Here is a 15,890-nt window from a genome sequence, read left to right on the forward strand (position 1 = left end):
CATATGTTGTCTGATTGCTTGTTTTAATATATAATTTATAAATAATTAACTCATTTTATGCTTTATAAAAATGAGACATACAGTAAACAGTTATTTCCTATGTAGTCACAGTGTATATAAACAACATGATGGTGTTTTATGCAAATGAATACATGTAAAGAAATGTGAAATAGAGGCGACACAAATAAACTATCACCTATGGAATGTTCTGACTCATCATCAGCATTATGAATGATGGTAAACGCTATTGCTTTGTTTTCCATCTCTGCAACATGAGGATGCAAAGACTCCATTTGCAGAGATATACTGTATAAGCTCCTGTAACAGTAGCCAGCAGGTATACTGTAGCAGTGAGCAAACATAACTTCAGATGCCTTAAAAGAAGTTCTTGTGACAGACATTTTAAGCCTGTCACCAATAGGCTTAAGTGTTGTGAGTTTGGCTGTGCAGTTCAACCCCAGGCTTGAAACTCCAATCACATGTATCCATTTTCATACATTACTTAACTGACATTTTGACAATATTCTGTATATTTTTGGAAAAGAAAAGTAGAAAGGTGATTAACAGCCCTTTAAAATCATACCGAGTAATAATGTCTGAGTGTTAAACTGTGTCAGGATCCTGCCTGAAGTACCAGAATTTGATCTGCCTTTGGGCCACCCTGGTGGCTATTTTGTATAATCTATGTTTATGTGCTTGTTGTTTTATCCATGTGGTCTGTATGTACCTGTCTGCTGTCTTGTGACTTTGTTTCCGCCCTTCACCTTATTTGGTCTGCACTTCCTGCCTTATTATTTTCCCTCCACACAGATAGAACTTGACTGTTTCAGGTGTTGCGTGGCAATGTCTTACTAGCTGACTTTCACTTTCAATGAAATTCCATTGCAATAAGTAAACAGACTTCTTGTGGAATGATATGAAAGATGTGAATCAAAAGCACAAAACCTGTTGCCATTTACAGCAGTCATTATATATTTTGCAGCGGTAATTATATAGATTTAACAGATCTCCAAACGTTGGGAGGACCCATTAATGAATGGAACTTTTTGCAGCACTCTAAAGAGCTGTGACCTCTGTTGCTTTACCCAAGAAATCAAAGATTCTCACACTCACTGGCATCCTTACATGTGGGTGATGTGTGAGATGTATTTTAACAGCGTATATATATATCTGTCATAACAGCTTCACTGATGAATAGGGGCCAAGCCCAAACCCAGGGTAGAGTTTGTGAGTGAATATGGTCTGCACTCTGTGCAGAAGTGTCATTGTGTCAGAGATGTTGTAGAAGGCCAGAGCTCCTGCCCTGTGATCCACATACACTCCTATTCTGGAGCTGGCCACTAGAGGGAGTTTAGTCTGCTTATTATTGTGCCTAAAAAAGGAGCTGGAGGTGTACAGACCCCAGGACTTATCATTATATCCAAACCCACACTCATGACCCACTCCTTTCCTGCTGATGCTTTTATATGAGACTGCTATATAAACCCACCCACTCCACTCAACTTCCCAGTAGCAGCGTCCAGACACACCCTCTCTACACAGCACCTGACAATACTCATCAAATCTCTCTGGGTGATCAGGATATGACTGGCACTCAGCTATCCACTCCACCCTTCTGTTCCCCTCAGACAGATGGAGGTTTCTGAGTGCTGTGTTTTGATCCAGTGTGAAGTGACAGGAGTCTGATGAAGGAGAAGAGAGGACAACGTTTTGTATGAATAGCAGAGGTGGAAGTGCAATTCCTTTACTTAAGTGAAAGTATAGATACACCTTGTCAAATATTACTCCAATACAAGATGTATGGGGGGCGGTGGTAGTGTAGTGGTTAAGGAGCTGGGCTAGCGTGCAGTAGCCTGAAAGATGTCGGTTCAATTCCCAGCTTCCACCGTTGTGCCCTTGAGCAAGGCACTTAACCCCAAGTTGCTCCGGGGACAATGTGATCCCTTGTAATATAGCTGACATATGTAAGTCACTTTGGTCAAGAAGTGTCTGCTAAATGTAATGTAATGTAATGTAACAAGAGAAAGTCAGATTTTTACTTAAAGAAGCCCTATGCAGGTCTGGTTATTCCTTCGCTGTTTCTGGGTTTTCGCCTGATTTGGGCTGCCACTTTTCACGACATAGCTCCCCCTGCAGCTTCGGTAGCAAGTGACTGCTACACTAAACCCCCACTAGCCATCAATAAACCAAGCTAAACACATAGGGCTCACAATGAAACGGTCGAGCAAACACATTGTTCAAGAGACTTTCAAATCACATTACAAAAACGAAGTTCACCCAAGGGTAGGCTACTTACAATTTCAACAGCAACAAAGCCAAGTCGGAGTCCGTTTTGCAGTCTTCTTAGAAACTACAATCTGACAACATTTTCGAGTATTTCCGCCGAGTTACATGTTCGGACCGCGACCAGAAAGTTGCATATTCGTTTTTTCCGCAGAGAAGCACTAGGGGGAGACGAAGCACCCAAAGTGTTGTAGAACCATCAGAACGACTCTTAACCTGCATAATTAAGGTCATTTTTGCTAAAATTGTTGCATAGGACCTCAGAAGTACTTGCTTTTAAAAATACTTAGTATTCAGAAGTGCAAGTATGTTTCCTTTTTAATGTATTGTAATGTAATGTTTATTTGGCCATTAATAAGGTAGACATTCTTTGGTTGGTCATAGGACTTGAACAGACCTTTAGTTCCTTACATCCAACAAAAACATGTTACCTATTTTTATAACTTTGCAACTGTTATACATGTTACCTATTTTTATAACTTTACAACTGGTAAATAATTATTAATTCTCTGTCCACAAATCTAAAACATTTTCACTGCGGAATACAAAACTAGACAACTCAATTATGAGTAGATTATTTATTGTTTAATGATGTAGGCTAAAGATCTAGCTATGTGGTGAACGTCTGGTGATTGTCTAATTTCATTCCAATTTCGCAATGATCATGGAGGATAGCCTGGTTCTCGCATTATCAAATGTGGTTAAAAGTAACGAGTACTTCATCTTCATATTTCAAATGTAGTAGAGTCAAAAGTACAGTATTTGTCTTTCAAACGTAGTGGAGTAAAAGTCACAAGTTTCCAAAAATATTAATACTTAAGTAAAGTACAGATACTCAAAATTAATGTACTTAAATGTAGTTAGTTGGTTAGTTACTGTCCACCCCTGATGAATAGCTGTGTGCAACTGTACATGTGAGTGTGTTTCACTGTATTCAAAATATTAAAAGCGTGTGTTTATGTTTCAGTGTGTGTGTGTGTGTTGTTTATATGATGTGTGTGTATGGTGCAGATCTGATTTATTTTTGTCTCTAACTTCAAGAGTGTGTGTGGCCGTGTGTGTGTGTGTGTGTGTGTGTGCGCGCGCATGTTTGTCTCAGTGTTTGTAGGCCAACTTACACTTTAAGAACTCCTCTCTGGTTACTGGCTCAGTAAAATCAGCCTGGACATCAGACACTGGAAAAGAACAAATGCATAACTAACCAAACTTGAACCAAAGTGAAGATGGAGATGCACTCATTCAAGCATCACTAATCTTCATTAGGATAGGATGAGCATGTTCAGAAGACCTTCAGATCTGGGCACTGGTGGTCTAGTGGTTGGTGATCTGGAGCAGGGTCAAGATCAGGGACAGGAACAGGGAAAAGAGCAGTGGTAGGAGAACGAGGAGGAACAGGGTCAGGGGTGAAAGTGGGGAGGGGACAAAGAGGGTGCAAGGGCGGGTCGTAGTGGAATGTGGGAGGGGCGGGCCGAAGTGGAATGTGGGAGGGGCGGGCCGAAGTGGAATGTGGGAGGGGCGGGTCGTAGTGGAGTGTGGGAGGGGCGGGCCGAAGTGGAAATGTGGGAGGGGCGGGCGGGGAGAAGTGGAGGGGCGGGTGTGGGAGGGGCGGGCCGAAGTGGAGTGTGGGAGGGGCGGGCCGAAGTGGAGTGTGGGAGGGGCGGGCCGAAGTGGAGTGTGGGAGGGGCGGGTCGTAGTGGAATGTGGGAGGGGCGGGCCGAAGTGGAGTGTGGGAGGGGCGGGCCGAAGTGGAGTGTGGGAGGGGCGGGCCGAAGTGGAGTGTGGGAGGGGCGGGCCGAAGTGGAGTGTGGGCAGAGTTGGTGTGATAGAGAGCAAGGACCTCTGATTAAAGGTGAAGGAAGTGGCAGGAGCAGCAAGGGCAGGGTAGAAGTGGAGCAAGGAGCTAGTCACGACACCAAAGTCTACTGCATTTTATTGGCTCTGTACCTGTACTCTGCTAAATTACAAAGTTGAATCTAATCTAATCTAAAGAGACGGGGGCATGGAGGAGGGCGTGCTGGATAAAGGTTGGCTTGGGAACTGAGATATCTTGACAGAGGAGAAGGTGAAATGGTGAGGAGACACTGACTGTAGAGATAGAGGGTGAGATTATGTCATCCAAGTAAATGAAAAACTATCCCCCATCCCCAATCGTCAAATAGGGATTATTTCACATTAGTTTATTCTTTTCTCTAGTTATAACTTTTACAGCAAAAGTACAGCAATTTCACACACATTTCACAAACAGACATAGAACTACACAACTGGAGCCCAGATATGCAGAGCTCTAACCTGTGCTTCTCAGGCCAAATGTGAAGTAGGCCACTGCCTCACTCTTCTCTGCAGGTTTGCCGAAGATGAAAACAGGTTCGGGTTCAACAGCTGCTTCAGGCTTGCTGAAAGAGAAGCCCACAGGGCCAGCAGCAGTGGTGGTTCCTGAAGAGAAGGTGAAGATGGGTTCAGTCCCAAACGAGAACCCAGCTGTGGGCAATGCCAGTGCCTTATTCTCAGGGGGAACGGAGGGAGCCAAGGTGGTTGGCTCAGTCACAGGGAGATTCCCAAAGATCAGGGGCCCGGTTGAAGAGGTGGAGGTGATGGAGGTGAAGTTGGCAACTGCATGAGCAGGATCATTAGAAGGTGCAGTACTGGCATCAGTGGGAGATGCTGTGCTTGCTGTGTTGAAAGTCAAGTGGCTGGCATCAAACTTAAAGCCCACGTTGGCATCAGTCTTCTTAGAGTCTTTGTTGGTGCTCTCAACATTTACTATCACCATACTCTTCACTACAAAAACACAAAAACATGGGAGATGTCACACATTTTTTGTGTATGTGTGTGTGTGTGTGTGTGTGTGTGTGTGTGTGTGTGTGTGTGTGTGTGCGCACACATGTTTGCATTAACCTGGTGACAATGTGGCATCGGAGCACCCCCTTACCCCTGACTAGATGAATATGTGCTCATGCAAGTCACTCAGCTTCATTAGAACTGAATGCAAGTCAATGATTTACCCTATCATATTGTCCATCACATACTGGTAGAATCCCCCCATTATTAGAATATGTAATACTCTGGATCAAAAAAACACTCTGCAGATTAACATGCTGAAACTCTCTTCTGGCATATTTTGGCTATCTTTCTATTATGTGAGATACACATTGGAAGAATATGACCAACCTGCTACATAGATCCTCATGATTTCCTGCTTGCAGATATCTCTCAGCTGCTTTTTCAGTTTCAAGACAGATGTCTTCACTGTCTCAAATGTTTTTCTTTTGTTGACAGTGATTCCTGATAGATCTTTAGATTGAGGTGGGTGACTGACTGACTTAAAAGTCTAAAGAAATAAGAGAAGCACAAGAGAGAGAGATGGAGAGAAACACAGAGAGAAAAGTAAACAAACTCTCTCCCTTTCCTAATCAACAAAGTTGACCGCTCCCCTTCCACCAGGTAGCCACATTCATCTTCTCCCCATGGCTGCATTGTTCAACATATCAAAGCCCCCTTTCAATATAAAATCAGGACACCCATTACTTAATGCACACCAACTATGAAACAAATCTGATGAACTGTCTAGGTCTGATATAGCCAAGACAGGTTGACAAGCCCCTCTTTCTGTTGCCACATGGTGGTGCTATGCCAAATATGTGTTGTGGGCATGCATTACCGTAATAATCAATAACATAAGCAGTTTGGGCCATTTCAAGCACTGTATGGTGAATTTTCCTATTTATGTTGAGATGTTTTAATTCATCATATCGCCATTTCAGCATATTACAACATATCAAAAAAGTTTTGCAATTTAGAATCAGCAACATATTGACATCATACAAATACCATATTTGACATGAATCGGATGCATCGTCTACCAGAAGTACATCAAAATTGATCATGTGTCACAACGCACAAAATCCCAAATATCTCACTTCCTGTTGGGTGTGGCTAATGCAATATACATATACAAGTTGTTTGTCTTGGAAAGTTACACTCACCTATCAAATTTGGTGTGCGTAGCTAAAACTATATGCCAACCAGATTATGTTCAAATTAATCATGTGCACAATGCACAAAATCCCAATTACCTAATTTCCTGTTGGCCGTGGCTAATGCAATGTACATAAACAAGTTGTTTGTCTTGGAAAGTAACACGCACCTACCAAATTTGGTGTGTTTAGCTGAAACCAGAGAGGTAGAGAAAACAGAGTGGCGACACTCCCATTGGAGGCCGTGGGAAAAAATGGCAGCGCTTTTCCATGCCAGATTCCTGATTATGGGAGTTTTGGAACTTAAAACGGGCAATCTCTTGGACAGTAGTCAATGAGTTAAATGATTACGCCCTCCGGCATCCAGAAATACATCCCACCCTCCTGCAATTTTTTGGAACTTATGATTGCGTGGCAGAGACATCAAAGAGTGTCGCAACTCTCTCTTTCTATGGCTCTGGCTGAAACTATACTGTATGCAAACCAGAGTATGTTCAAATTAATCATGTGCATAATGCACAAAATCCCAATTACCTCACTTCCTGTTGGGCATGCTAATGCAATGAATATACAAATGTTGTTTGTCTTGGAGATTTACTTACAGCTACCAAATATGGTGTGTGTAGCTGAAACTATATGCCAACCACAAGTTGCAGTGGCATAAGGGGGCGCTATGGAGTTAATGGGCCATGCCAGGGGGCAAGCTTTTATCCTTGTGTATTCACTGTACCAATTGATGTGTGTACCAAATTTCAAGAGTTTTCGCCCATGGGAAGCACCTCTTTTGGCATCACAATTCATCATATCTTAGTTCTCACAAAATCCCAAATACCTCACTTCCTGTGTGGCTGATGCATTGTACATACGAAAGTTGTTCATCTTAGGGAGATATACACACCTACTAAATTCCCCACACTGTTATGTGTGTAGCCATCATCCTCTGAGCTGGGTATGTTCAGTCTCTGACAAATACAGTGCAACAGCCAGATCTAGGAAGATTGTTCGTTGTTCCAATTTTGTTTTTCAATCAATTTAAGAATGATGTGGCTATCATGCTTTTGGGCACTTTCAATGCTGCAGAAAGTTTCTTGTATCCTTCCCCAGATCATTACCAGTGTCATAACCAGCCACGACCCTCTGTAGCTCAGGATTTTGATAGACAGTTTAGCACGCTGATAAGTATAGTCAGCACTGTAGCCATTGACCCTCTTTCAGACTAGCAACATATTGTGCCTTTGAAACCACCTAAATTAACCGACAGTGGGGAAACCAAAGTAGCATTAACATTAGAAACAAGTGTAAAAAGCAAGGGCAGAGAGGTATTCTTTTACGCAGATTGTAGGTTTATCAGAACAAGTGACCACAAGTCAGCCTACAATGGGATGGTAATATTGCATTAACATTGAATACTTTCCCAAAGTGGCGTCAGACTTATTTCATAATCAACTGTTATATTTTCAGCAACGTGCAGGGAACTTTAGGAAGAATCCTTCGACCTAACTAAATAATTGTCATGAACAGTCATGATCAAATCAATCAAACAGTCATGATTAAATCAATTTGATCAAATGTATTGTTCACACTCCATATGTCATCAGTCACCTTGAGGAAATGGATGTGGTCCTCTGTGTGTGAAAGCTGCTCCAGGTCAGCATCTCTCCTCTTCAGCTCAGCAATCTCCTGCTCCAGTTGTTTCTGAAGTCCTTCAGCCTGCCTCAACTCAGCCTTCTCCTGAGCTCTGATCAGCTCTTTCACCTCAGAGCGCCTTCTCTCAATGGAGCGGATCATCTCAGTGAAGATCCTCTCACTGTCCTCCACTGCTGTCTGTGCAGAGCTCTGTTAGGAGACACATAAAGAGGAGAGTCCATCTAAAGCAGCCCACACTCACACAGCCTGCTAACCAGTGTGTCTCAGAGGAAGGGGAAAATGGTTCTGCATTACTGGTCTCCTCTCTGGCTGACTGGGTGAGACCCTGATTTAGCTCTGACATGGCGGCCAGCTGCTGTCCTCTCCTTTGGTCAGTACTCACCTTGAGAGTCTCCACAGCTTTCCTCAGGTCCTGCAACTCCTTCTCTCTCTCTTGGAGTCTCTGCTGGAGTCTCCTCTTGTTCTCCCCCAACTCCATCTAAATGACAGAGTTATGATATTACCAGACTACACATAACTACATAGTGCTTATACTATTCAAATAATATTTGAACCTTCACATAAAATAGATAGGCCTATATACATTTTGTCATTAAAAAGCCTGTTTGAAACAGACTGTTTCTTTGCAGGATCTGTGGAAACCAAGCTGATCTGAGCAACAGTGTCTTTATTGGGACTTTTTTAGGAGAGATACTGCGTATTCAGTCATGACCCCTACTGTGTAAATCTTAACTTGGCAAAGAGGAGCAGATGAGATCAATAATAACTGGCAGTTCGACACACCATTCCATGTAGTTCTGCTTCTGAAAGAAACATTTAATAAGTAGGCCTAATATCATTTGATGAAGTATGACTAGTTTTACAAATGAACATCTGTACAAATAATATGTTCCATGGATGTCTGATGCAAAATATTGTATTTAGCCTAATGATCAGATACATTTTCCTCTCAAAAACCAAAATTGCCATATCCACCAGTAGTGCTGTTCAAGTTCACACCTCACCTTATAGTGCACATATTCAGCAATATTGTTGCCAAGCAGATAAAAGCACCACATTTTACATGAGGCTTCTTTAGGATATACTGATTGTAGCCTAGTAGCCTGAGATTGAAGAACTGAGAACTGAGATTTAGAAAATTCCTACTTAGAGCACAAAAATACAGGTGAATAGGGTAGAAAACTCACCTGAATACAAATATTTTTTGTATTGCACGTTTCCTGAAATCTCATGTTTTAATATACAAATTAGGCATTATCTGTGTACAAATATGGTAATTCGCATATAATTTCAAAAACAGAAATAGGAATATTGGATAAAGTAAAAAAAAATGAAAAAAAGTTGTGGTATTGGATATTGGATAAAGTAATAAAAAGTTGAAAAAATTGTGTTTTGTTATCACAAATAAAATGTTTGGTTAATAAAGGGTTACAAAGCATTCATAAAGTCTTCAGATTATTGGCATAGTAGGCTTGTTTGGAGTGGCCTTATTAAGACAGCTTGACATAAACAGAAAATCTACCTCTTTTTGTATTCATGACATGTTGACATAATGATTATTATAACTAGACTGCATTTCCAGAGGAATTGCGAAAGGGTGCTTGCTCTGGTGCGGTCACTAACGTGAGCAGACAGTGGAATATGCTATGTTGAACCTGGGTTGATCAAAGAATTCTAACAGTGCCTCATTTTTCAAAATCGGGCATTCATCCAAAATGCCAAAACACATTTTTGCTAGTTGCAGCGACCTCTAGGTCAAAGGGAACCAAATTATATGTGTGCCCTCACAATGGAGTCCTGAGTCCCTGTACCAAGTTGTGTTTTAATAAATGAAAGTGCTTAGATATGAGCTAACTTCCTGTAACTCTAGTGCCCCTAGTGGTCAAAGGTCACCAAATGTATTGCCTTGAGCAAGGCACCTAACCCCTCACTGCTCCCCGAGCGCCGCTGTTGCTCACTGCGCCGGGATTAGTGTGTGCTTCACCTCACTGTGTGTTCACTGTGTGCTGAGTGTGTTTCACTAATTCACGGATTGGGATAAATGCAGAGACCAAATTTCCCTCACGGGATCAAAAGAGTATATATACTTATACTATACTTAAATCGCAATAAAAGTTTTTAGCTAAGAGTTTTCTCTTAAAACCTCTTTACAAAGCTGCTCAGACCTACTCTTGACAACTGTGAATGACAACTCTTAAGATAAGAGCTTCGTTGCTATGGTTGACGTCATTACTCATGCACAAGCTTGATTGAAGTGACCACCTTGATTGGCTGATGATTGTAATGCAGGAATGAGGACAAGTTTGCAAAGAGGAGAAACAGTTTAATTTGATTTACGATGAAACGTTACATTTAGTTTACATGTTGACAATGAATGGTTTTGATTGTTGTTGGTGGTGTTATTGCATCACTTAGTTACAATGCACAATTATTCCCTCGTGATTGGGAGCTCTTGTAGCTGCATTCGCATTTCAAAACATCGCAATGTGAAATTCCACAAAAGCGGCTTAGGATTGTTTGTGAATAGGTCTTAGTGAGTTAGGAGTCCTATTGACTTCTTCTAAGCTGTCACAGACTTAGGTGCTATTTTTAGGGCTAAATGCTTCGTGAATTACTCTTAGTTGAAAAAAAATTAGGAGTCCTAAAGTTACGAGTGACAAGCCCATTATTTTTAGGAGTTTCTCCTAAATTCCTCAGTTAAGAGCTACTTTTAGCCTTAAGATTCTTTGTGAATCTTTGTGAATATGGCCCCTGCTCTATAAGCACCTTATGTCTGCCTGGAATTGTTTTGATAGCCTATTTATGCAAAGACTGAACTGCTGGTCATCCCAGCTAAACCTACCATACACCACGACATCAACATCAAATTTGACTCCCTGTCTGTTTTACCGACCAGGACTGCAAGAAATCTAGGAGTTGTTCTTGACAACCAACTAAACTTCTCAGATCATGTTGCCTCAGTCGCCCGGTCATGCCATTTCGCACTCTACAACATACGGAAAATCAGGACTTACTTGACTCAAGATGCTACCCAACTTCTGGTTCAGGCAATAGTCATCTCACCACTTCGACTACTGCAATGCCCTCCTGACAGGTCTCCCAGCCTGCGCGCAGTGAAACCACTTCAGATGATCCAGAACGCTGGGCGCGGCGCCTGGTCTACAACCAACCCAAAAGGGCACATGTTACCCGCTGCTCATCCAGCTACACTGGCTATGGCGGCCCGCATCAAATTCAAGTCTCTAACGCTTGCCTACAAAGTAGTCTCCGGTTCTGCTCCCACCTACTTGAATGCCCTCTTACAGACTTACACTACCTCCAGACCGCTCAAGCTCCTCTGACGAACGACGCCTAGCTCTACCACCGTGCGCTCAAGCCAATCCAAACTTTTCTCATCTGTTGTTCCTCGTTGGTGGAACACACTTCCAGTTCCTACAAGGGCAGGGACATCCTTTTCCACTTTCAAAAAACTCCTGAAGACCCAGCTCTTTAGAGAACATCTACTCTCATAGCAACACTTACAACAAGTCTTACTGATCCTAGCACTCACCAGCCGTTTTAAACTGACAAGTAACTGTTAAAACAGCACTCACCGACGACTTATTCTTACTGTACTCTAATGTTCTTTTAAACTGTCCTAAAATTGTGAGAATTGTTCTAAAACTTACTGTTTACCATGTTGTTAGTCGCTTTGGTTAAAAAGCGTCAGCCAAATGTAATGTAATGTAAATGTAATGTAATCTCAGAATAAAGGAATGTCCCCAACATCCAGTGTTTTTTTGGGAATATATTTTACTGAAGTCATTAAATGTAGCTGGATACTGATGAACACGTCTCTTACAGCCACAATAGGAGCAATTTTAGCAACACCGTATTTTGGCTGGCACACAACGACCCAGTGGTTTCCCTGTCTGGCCCACTTGGTAACGAAGTTGAATAGCCCAGCTCTAGGAGCAGGTAATAATGGGAGAGAAATTGTTATAACCTCTAAATTTGAGGTTGCAGTTAAAGGAGAATTTCAGTGTGATATTGACCTAAAGTGTGTTGAAACATGTCACCGAGTGTGAACTTTTGTCTCATAGCTCATCTCTGCAGGCTTGTCCCCTGCACTCCGAAGGTGCTTGTTAGCCAATGCTACCAACAGGTTTTCAATGGGGGTACCTTGGGCATCGGGGTAGCCATGCAAATAAATCACTGTTTTACACCATTTACGAGGCTCAAAGTAGCTCCACACTTCATTGGTAGACTTCCGAGGGCCCTGACATTTAAAACGAGACATTGAGAACTTTGAAAAGGCACTGGTAGTTTATTTACAAGACGATTTATACGGACAGTACCTTCAGGAAGTTTACCGTACGCCGCCATCTTGAATTTAGTCACGATAAGTCGAGCAACGAAGAGTACGAATGAACAGGTATGATAAGGGATCAGATTCCAAAAATAATTCTGTGGAAACGCAAGGATTCCAGTTGCTTCCAGTAGCAGCAACTGGAATCCATGCATTTCCACAGAATTATTTTTGGAATGGAGACCATTTCTAGCAGGTCAGATAGATGTGTGACAGGATATTAAGATATGAAGGATAAGACTGGCTGTCATGAGACCATTATGGCAGTTATGACGGTGTCATGTCACTCTTATGTAGACACTGTCAAGTAAGTGTTACCATTGAAACATTAAGACTCAAATAGATAAAGTGTAATACAATAAATACCTAAATGTGTATTCTGAATATTTCCTTTGCACTTATCTAAAAAAAATACATGTTATAAGCAACACAACCAAAAATGTCAAAATTGGACTCCCCTGGAATGATCTTACAGTAGCCTAGGCTTGAAGGACTTGGTCAAAATAAAAACACAACCATTAAGCTTTTTACACAGGTCGAATCAGTGTCATGGATGCCTGTTTGACAGAGAGAGAGAGATGACCAATCAGATATTTCATACCTTATACTAATGAGATATTTCATACCTTATACTAACTAACTAACTATGGACTTTGGGTATCCTGTCCTTATTCAAGTACTGATTTATTTGTTCTGTTGAACACTAAGCCATAAGGTAAGAACCGCAGAACTGACCCTCTTAATTCTATGCTAGTTGTCGGTTTAGCAAGCACTGTTGACACATATCAACATTTAATCCAGCTATTGATAACCAGCTGCACCCAAGTCCCAATGTCCCTACTACTATCAAACCATGAGGCATAACCAAATGTTATATTGTATTACAAAAAGGTTGACCCCACTTAAAAAAGAGCTAGTTCAAAGTTGAGTTTTTCACACAGGTGAACAGTGAACAGTTTAACAGTTTTGAAAATGTCACCCTCCTAATTCTTACATTAAAGTACAGATTCTTCTTTCCCTCTACACCAGAGGCATTCTGTGGCCTAGCCTAGCCTATACTGTTGTGAATTTCGCAACGCATGTAATCGAGGTATGCAAATTTAAAGTTGAGCTTGAGTTAGTTTTTTTTTTTTTTTTTGTCTTAAGTATCCCTATGGTTTTTACGAGGCTGAAGCCATATTCAAAATGCGGTGAGACATAATAATTTAGCCTATCAGATGATTCGACAATGGAGTCACCAGGAAAAAAAATATCTAGAGGCTGTATGTATGTCTATGGTCCGAGTAGCCTACTGATGAAGAACGCCTGTTCCGTTGTCTACTGCTTGGCTGGCGAATGCCTGTGTCATCTCGAAAATGCGGTCAACATTGCTCCCTGGTGGTAGAAAATTGCAGTATTTAAGGTGGAATCGAAACTTAACTTCACAGTTTCAATCGGGGGCCAACTTCAGTCTCGTTGGTTTTTGACAACTTTATTCAACATCAATCAATCATTACCCTAAACATTGTTCTGTTTCACTTTCTAACAGCCTTCAAAGCAAAATAGCCTCTAAAATCATGAAACCCTGAATGAAAAATGTCCATTTCAATATGGTGTTTAAAGAAGCTATTCTTTCCCAAATGAGCTGAGTATCAAAACTACAGTAGGGCATATAATTTGTGTAATGCGATACAATCGCTACGGTGTGTATTTCAGCAGTCACACTAAATCTGAACTCCCTCACCGGCCCTTACCTGTTTCTCCGTTCTCTCAGTTGCAGCTGATACAGTGTCATGGCCTTTGTGTTCATCCATCAGACAGAGCAAACAAACACAACTCTGATCCGTGCGACAAAATACCTCCAGGAGCTTCTGATGTTGGGTGCAGATCTTGTCCTGTAGCTGACCTGTGACATCAACCACGTTGTGTCTTTTTCCTGTGATTAGATCATCATGGCGCTGGAGATGAGTCTCACAGTACGACACCAAACACACCAAGCAGGACTTGACGGCTTTGAGTTTTCTCCCGGTACAGCTGTCACACTCCACATCTCCAGGTCCAGCAAAACTCTGAGGAGAAGCAGCATCTTGAATCCTGGTCTTCCTTAACTGTTCCACAAGCTCAGCAACAACATTATTTTTATGTAATGTAGGTCTCGGGGTGAAAGTCTGTCTGCATTGTGGGCAGCTGTAAACTCCCTTCTGATCTTCCTGATGATCCCAGCAGTCCTTAATGCAGACCGTGCAGTAATTGTGTCCACAGTTCAGAGTCACTGGATCCTTCAGTAGATCCAAACAAATCGAACAGGTAAAAAGCTCCTGCTTATTTGAAATCGCCTCTGCCATTCTTCCTGAGCACGACAAACTCTTCTGTTCCTTCTGGAACCCCTTAAGCAACACTTTTCTTTCAGTTTCGTTTGCTCTGAATTCAGTGTTTCTTAAGTTACAATTTGGGAATGACTTCCTTGTTTGCCTTTAGTTGTGTGTGTCACTGTCAATATGCAAAAAAAAAAAAAAAACATTCTCATTGACAAAGATTGACAGGTACATGGCCGATATAGTACCAAGTCTAGTCTCTTGCCAATAACCAAGGCTACATAGGCCTACAGGTGGGTCTCAAAAAAAAATTGAATATCGTGAAATTATAGTTTACTATGAGTAGAAGTTATAGGCTACTCATAGTAAACTATTGCGAGCCTTTTTTTTTGTTTCAGTTTTGATGATTACGGCCTTACAGCTCAAGAAAACACAAAATCGGGTATCTCAAAATATTAGAATGCTATGTTTTACCTGTCCGATTTGTTTGGATCTAGTGACTCTGAACTGTGAATTGTTTTAGACCACCTGTTGGTGCATGATAGTCTATTCATTGCACCAACCTAGGCTAATAGTAAAACAACCTTTTTTTCTTTTTAGGAATTACAGTCTTCATGCATTGTAGAATTGACTGAGTAATTTCAAAACTGTCAAACGAATGCCATTTTGTAAATGTAAATGCTGCACAAATAAAGCAACCAATTCAGAACATCCTCAATCAAAATACTACAGAACGCCGTTGATTCAGTGATTGGCTTAGCCTTAGAAGAATAATGGTGCCATCTAGTGGAGATATTTTGCTGTGTAAAATTGAAATTCACTGAAATTGAAATTCTCTACTGACTCATCAACATAAACCTGCTGCATTGCAACACCATTGATGTTAGACAAAGTGGTACATTTCATAACTTTTGTTCATTCTCGAGATTTGGATAAATATCATTCTCTTTCGTAGTTACACTGAAATGTAGACCTTCCATCAGACATTCCATCTTACTACCATTACTATAAAATGAGAGCAAAAGGTCAGAAGGGACTCAACGTGTCTTGGTGTTTTATGCCTTAGGCATGGGTTAGGGTTGGGGTTATGTTTAGGATTAGGGTTGGGGTTATGTTTGGGTTAGGGTTGGGGTTATGTTTAGGATTAGGTGCCTTTAAGTCAGCGGTGGCAGCGCTGCCTGGAAGACAACGTTGGGGGCATAAAACACCATCGAGCGGGACTCAACACTGAACTCAACACAAAAGGCTGATGCTGTGGTGATGTACTGTAGCATGCATGGGCGGATTATGAACTTTCGGGCCCCCCACTTATTGTCGTATATGTGGGAGGGGGGTTTGGGGGTC

General features: G+C 41.6%; 1 protein-coding gene across 1 annotated transcript; it reads right to left on the reverse strand.

The window, feature by feature from the left end:
- Positions 1 to 26: 26 nt before the first annotated feature.
- LOC125294198 (E3 ubiquitin/ISG15 ligase TRIM25-like) lies at positions 27 to 15,636 on the reverse strand. Its single transcript, XM_048242647.1, has 7 exons — positions 13,986 to 15,636; positions 8,287 to 8,382; positions 7,860 to 8,093; positions 5,452 to 5,611; positions 4,573 to 5,061; positions 3,402 to 3,458; positions 27 to 1,682 (listed from the first exon to the last, which is right to left on the reverse strand). Exons 1-7 carry the CDS (start codon positions 14,574 to 14,576, stop codon positions 1,174 to 1,176), a joined length of 2,136 nt encoding a protein of 711 aa, XP_048098604.1. The 5' UTR covers positions 14,577 to 15,636; the 3' UTR covers positions 27 to 1,173.
- Between the last annotated feature and the right edge of the window lie 254 nt (positions 15,637 to 15,890).

Source organism: Alosa alosa, chromosome 5, assembly GCF_017589495.1.
Source record: "Alosa alosa isolate M-15738 ecotype Scorff River chromosome 5, AALO_Geno_1.1, whole genome shotgun sequence".
Classification (NCBI taxonomy): Eukaryota; Metazoa; Chordata; class Actinopteri; order Clupeiformes; family Clupeidae; genus Alosa; species Alosa alosa.

What these genes read in the sequence shown, in the direction of transcription:
- LOC125294198 (XM_048242647.1), bottom strand. Translation starts at nt 14,576, where the DNA reads ATGGCAGAGGCGATTTCAAATAAGCAGGAGCTTTTTACCTGTTCGATT. An exon ending in AAGCTGTGGAGACTCTCAAG is followed by an intron (nt 8,094 to 8,286) that starts GTGAGTACTGAC and finishes GTCTCCTAACAG; the next exon opens with AGCTCTGCACAGACAGCAGT. An exon ending in CATGAGGATCTATGTAGCAG is followed by an intron (nt 5,062 to 5,451) that starts GTTGGTCATATT and finishes GTGTTTTTGTAG; the next exon opens with TGAAGAGTATGGTGATAGTA.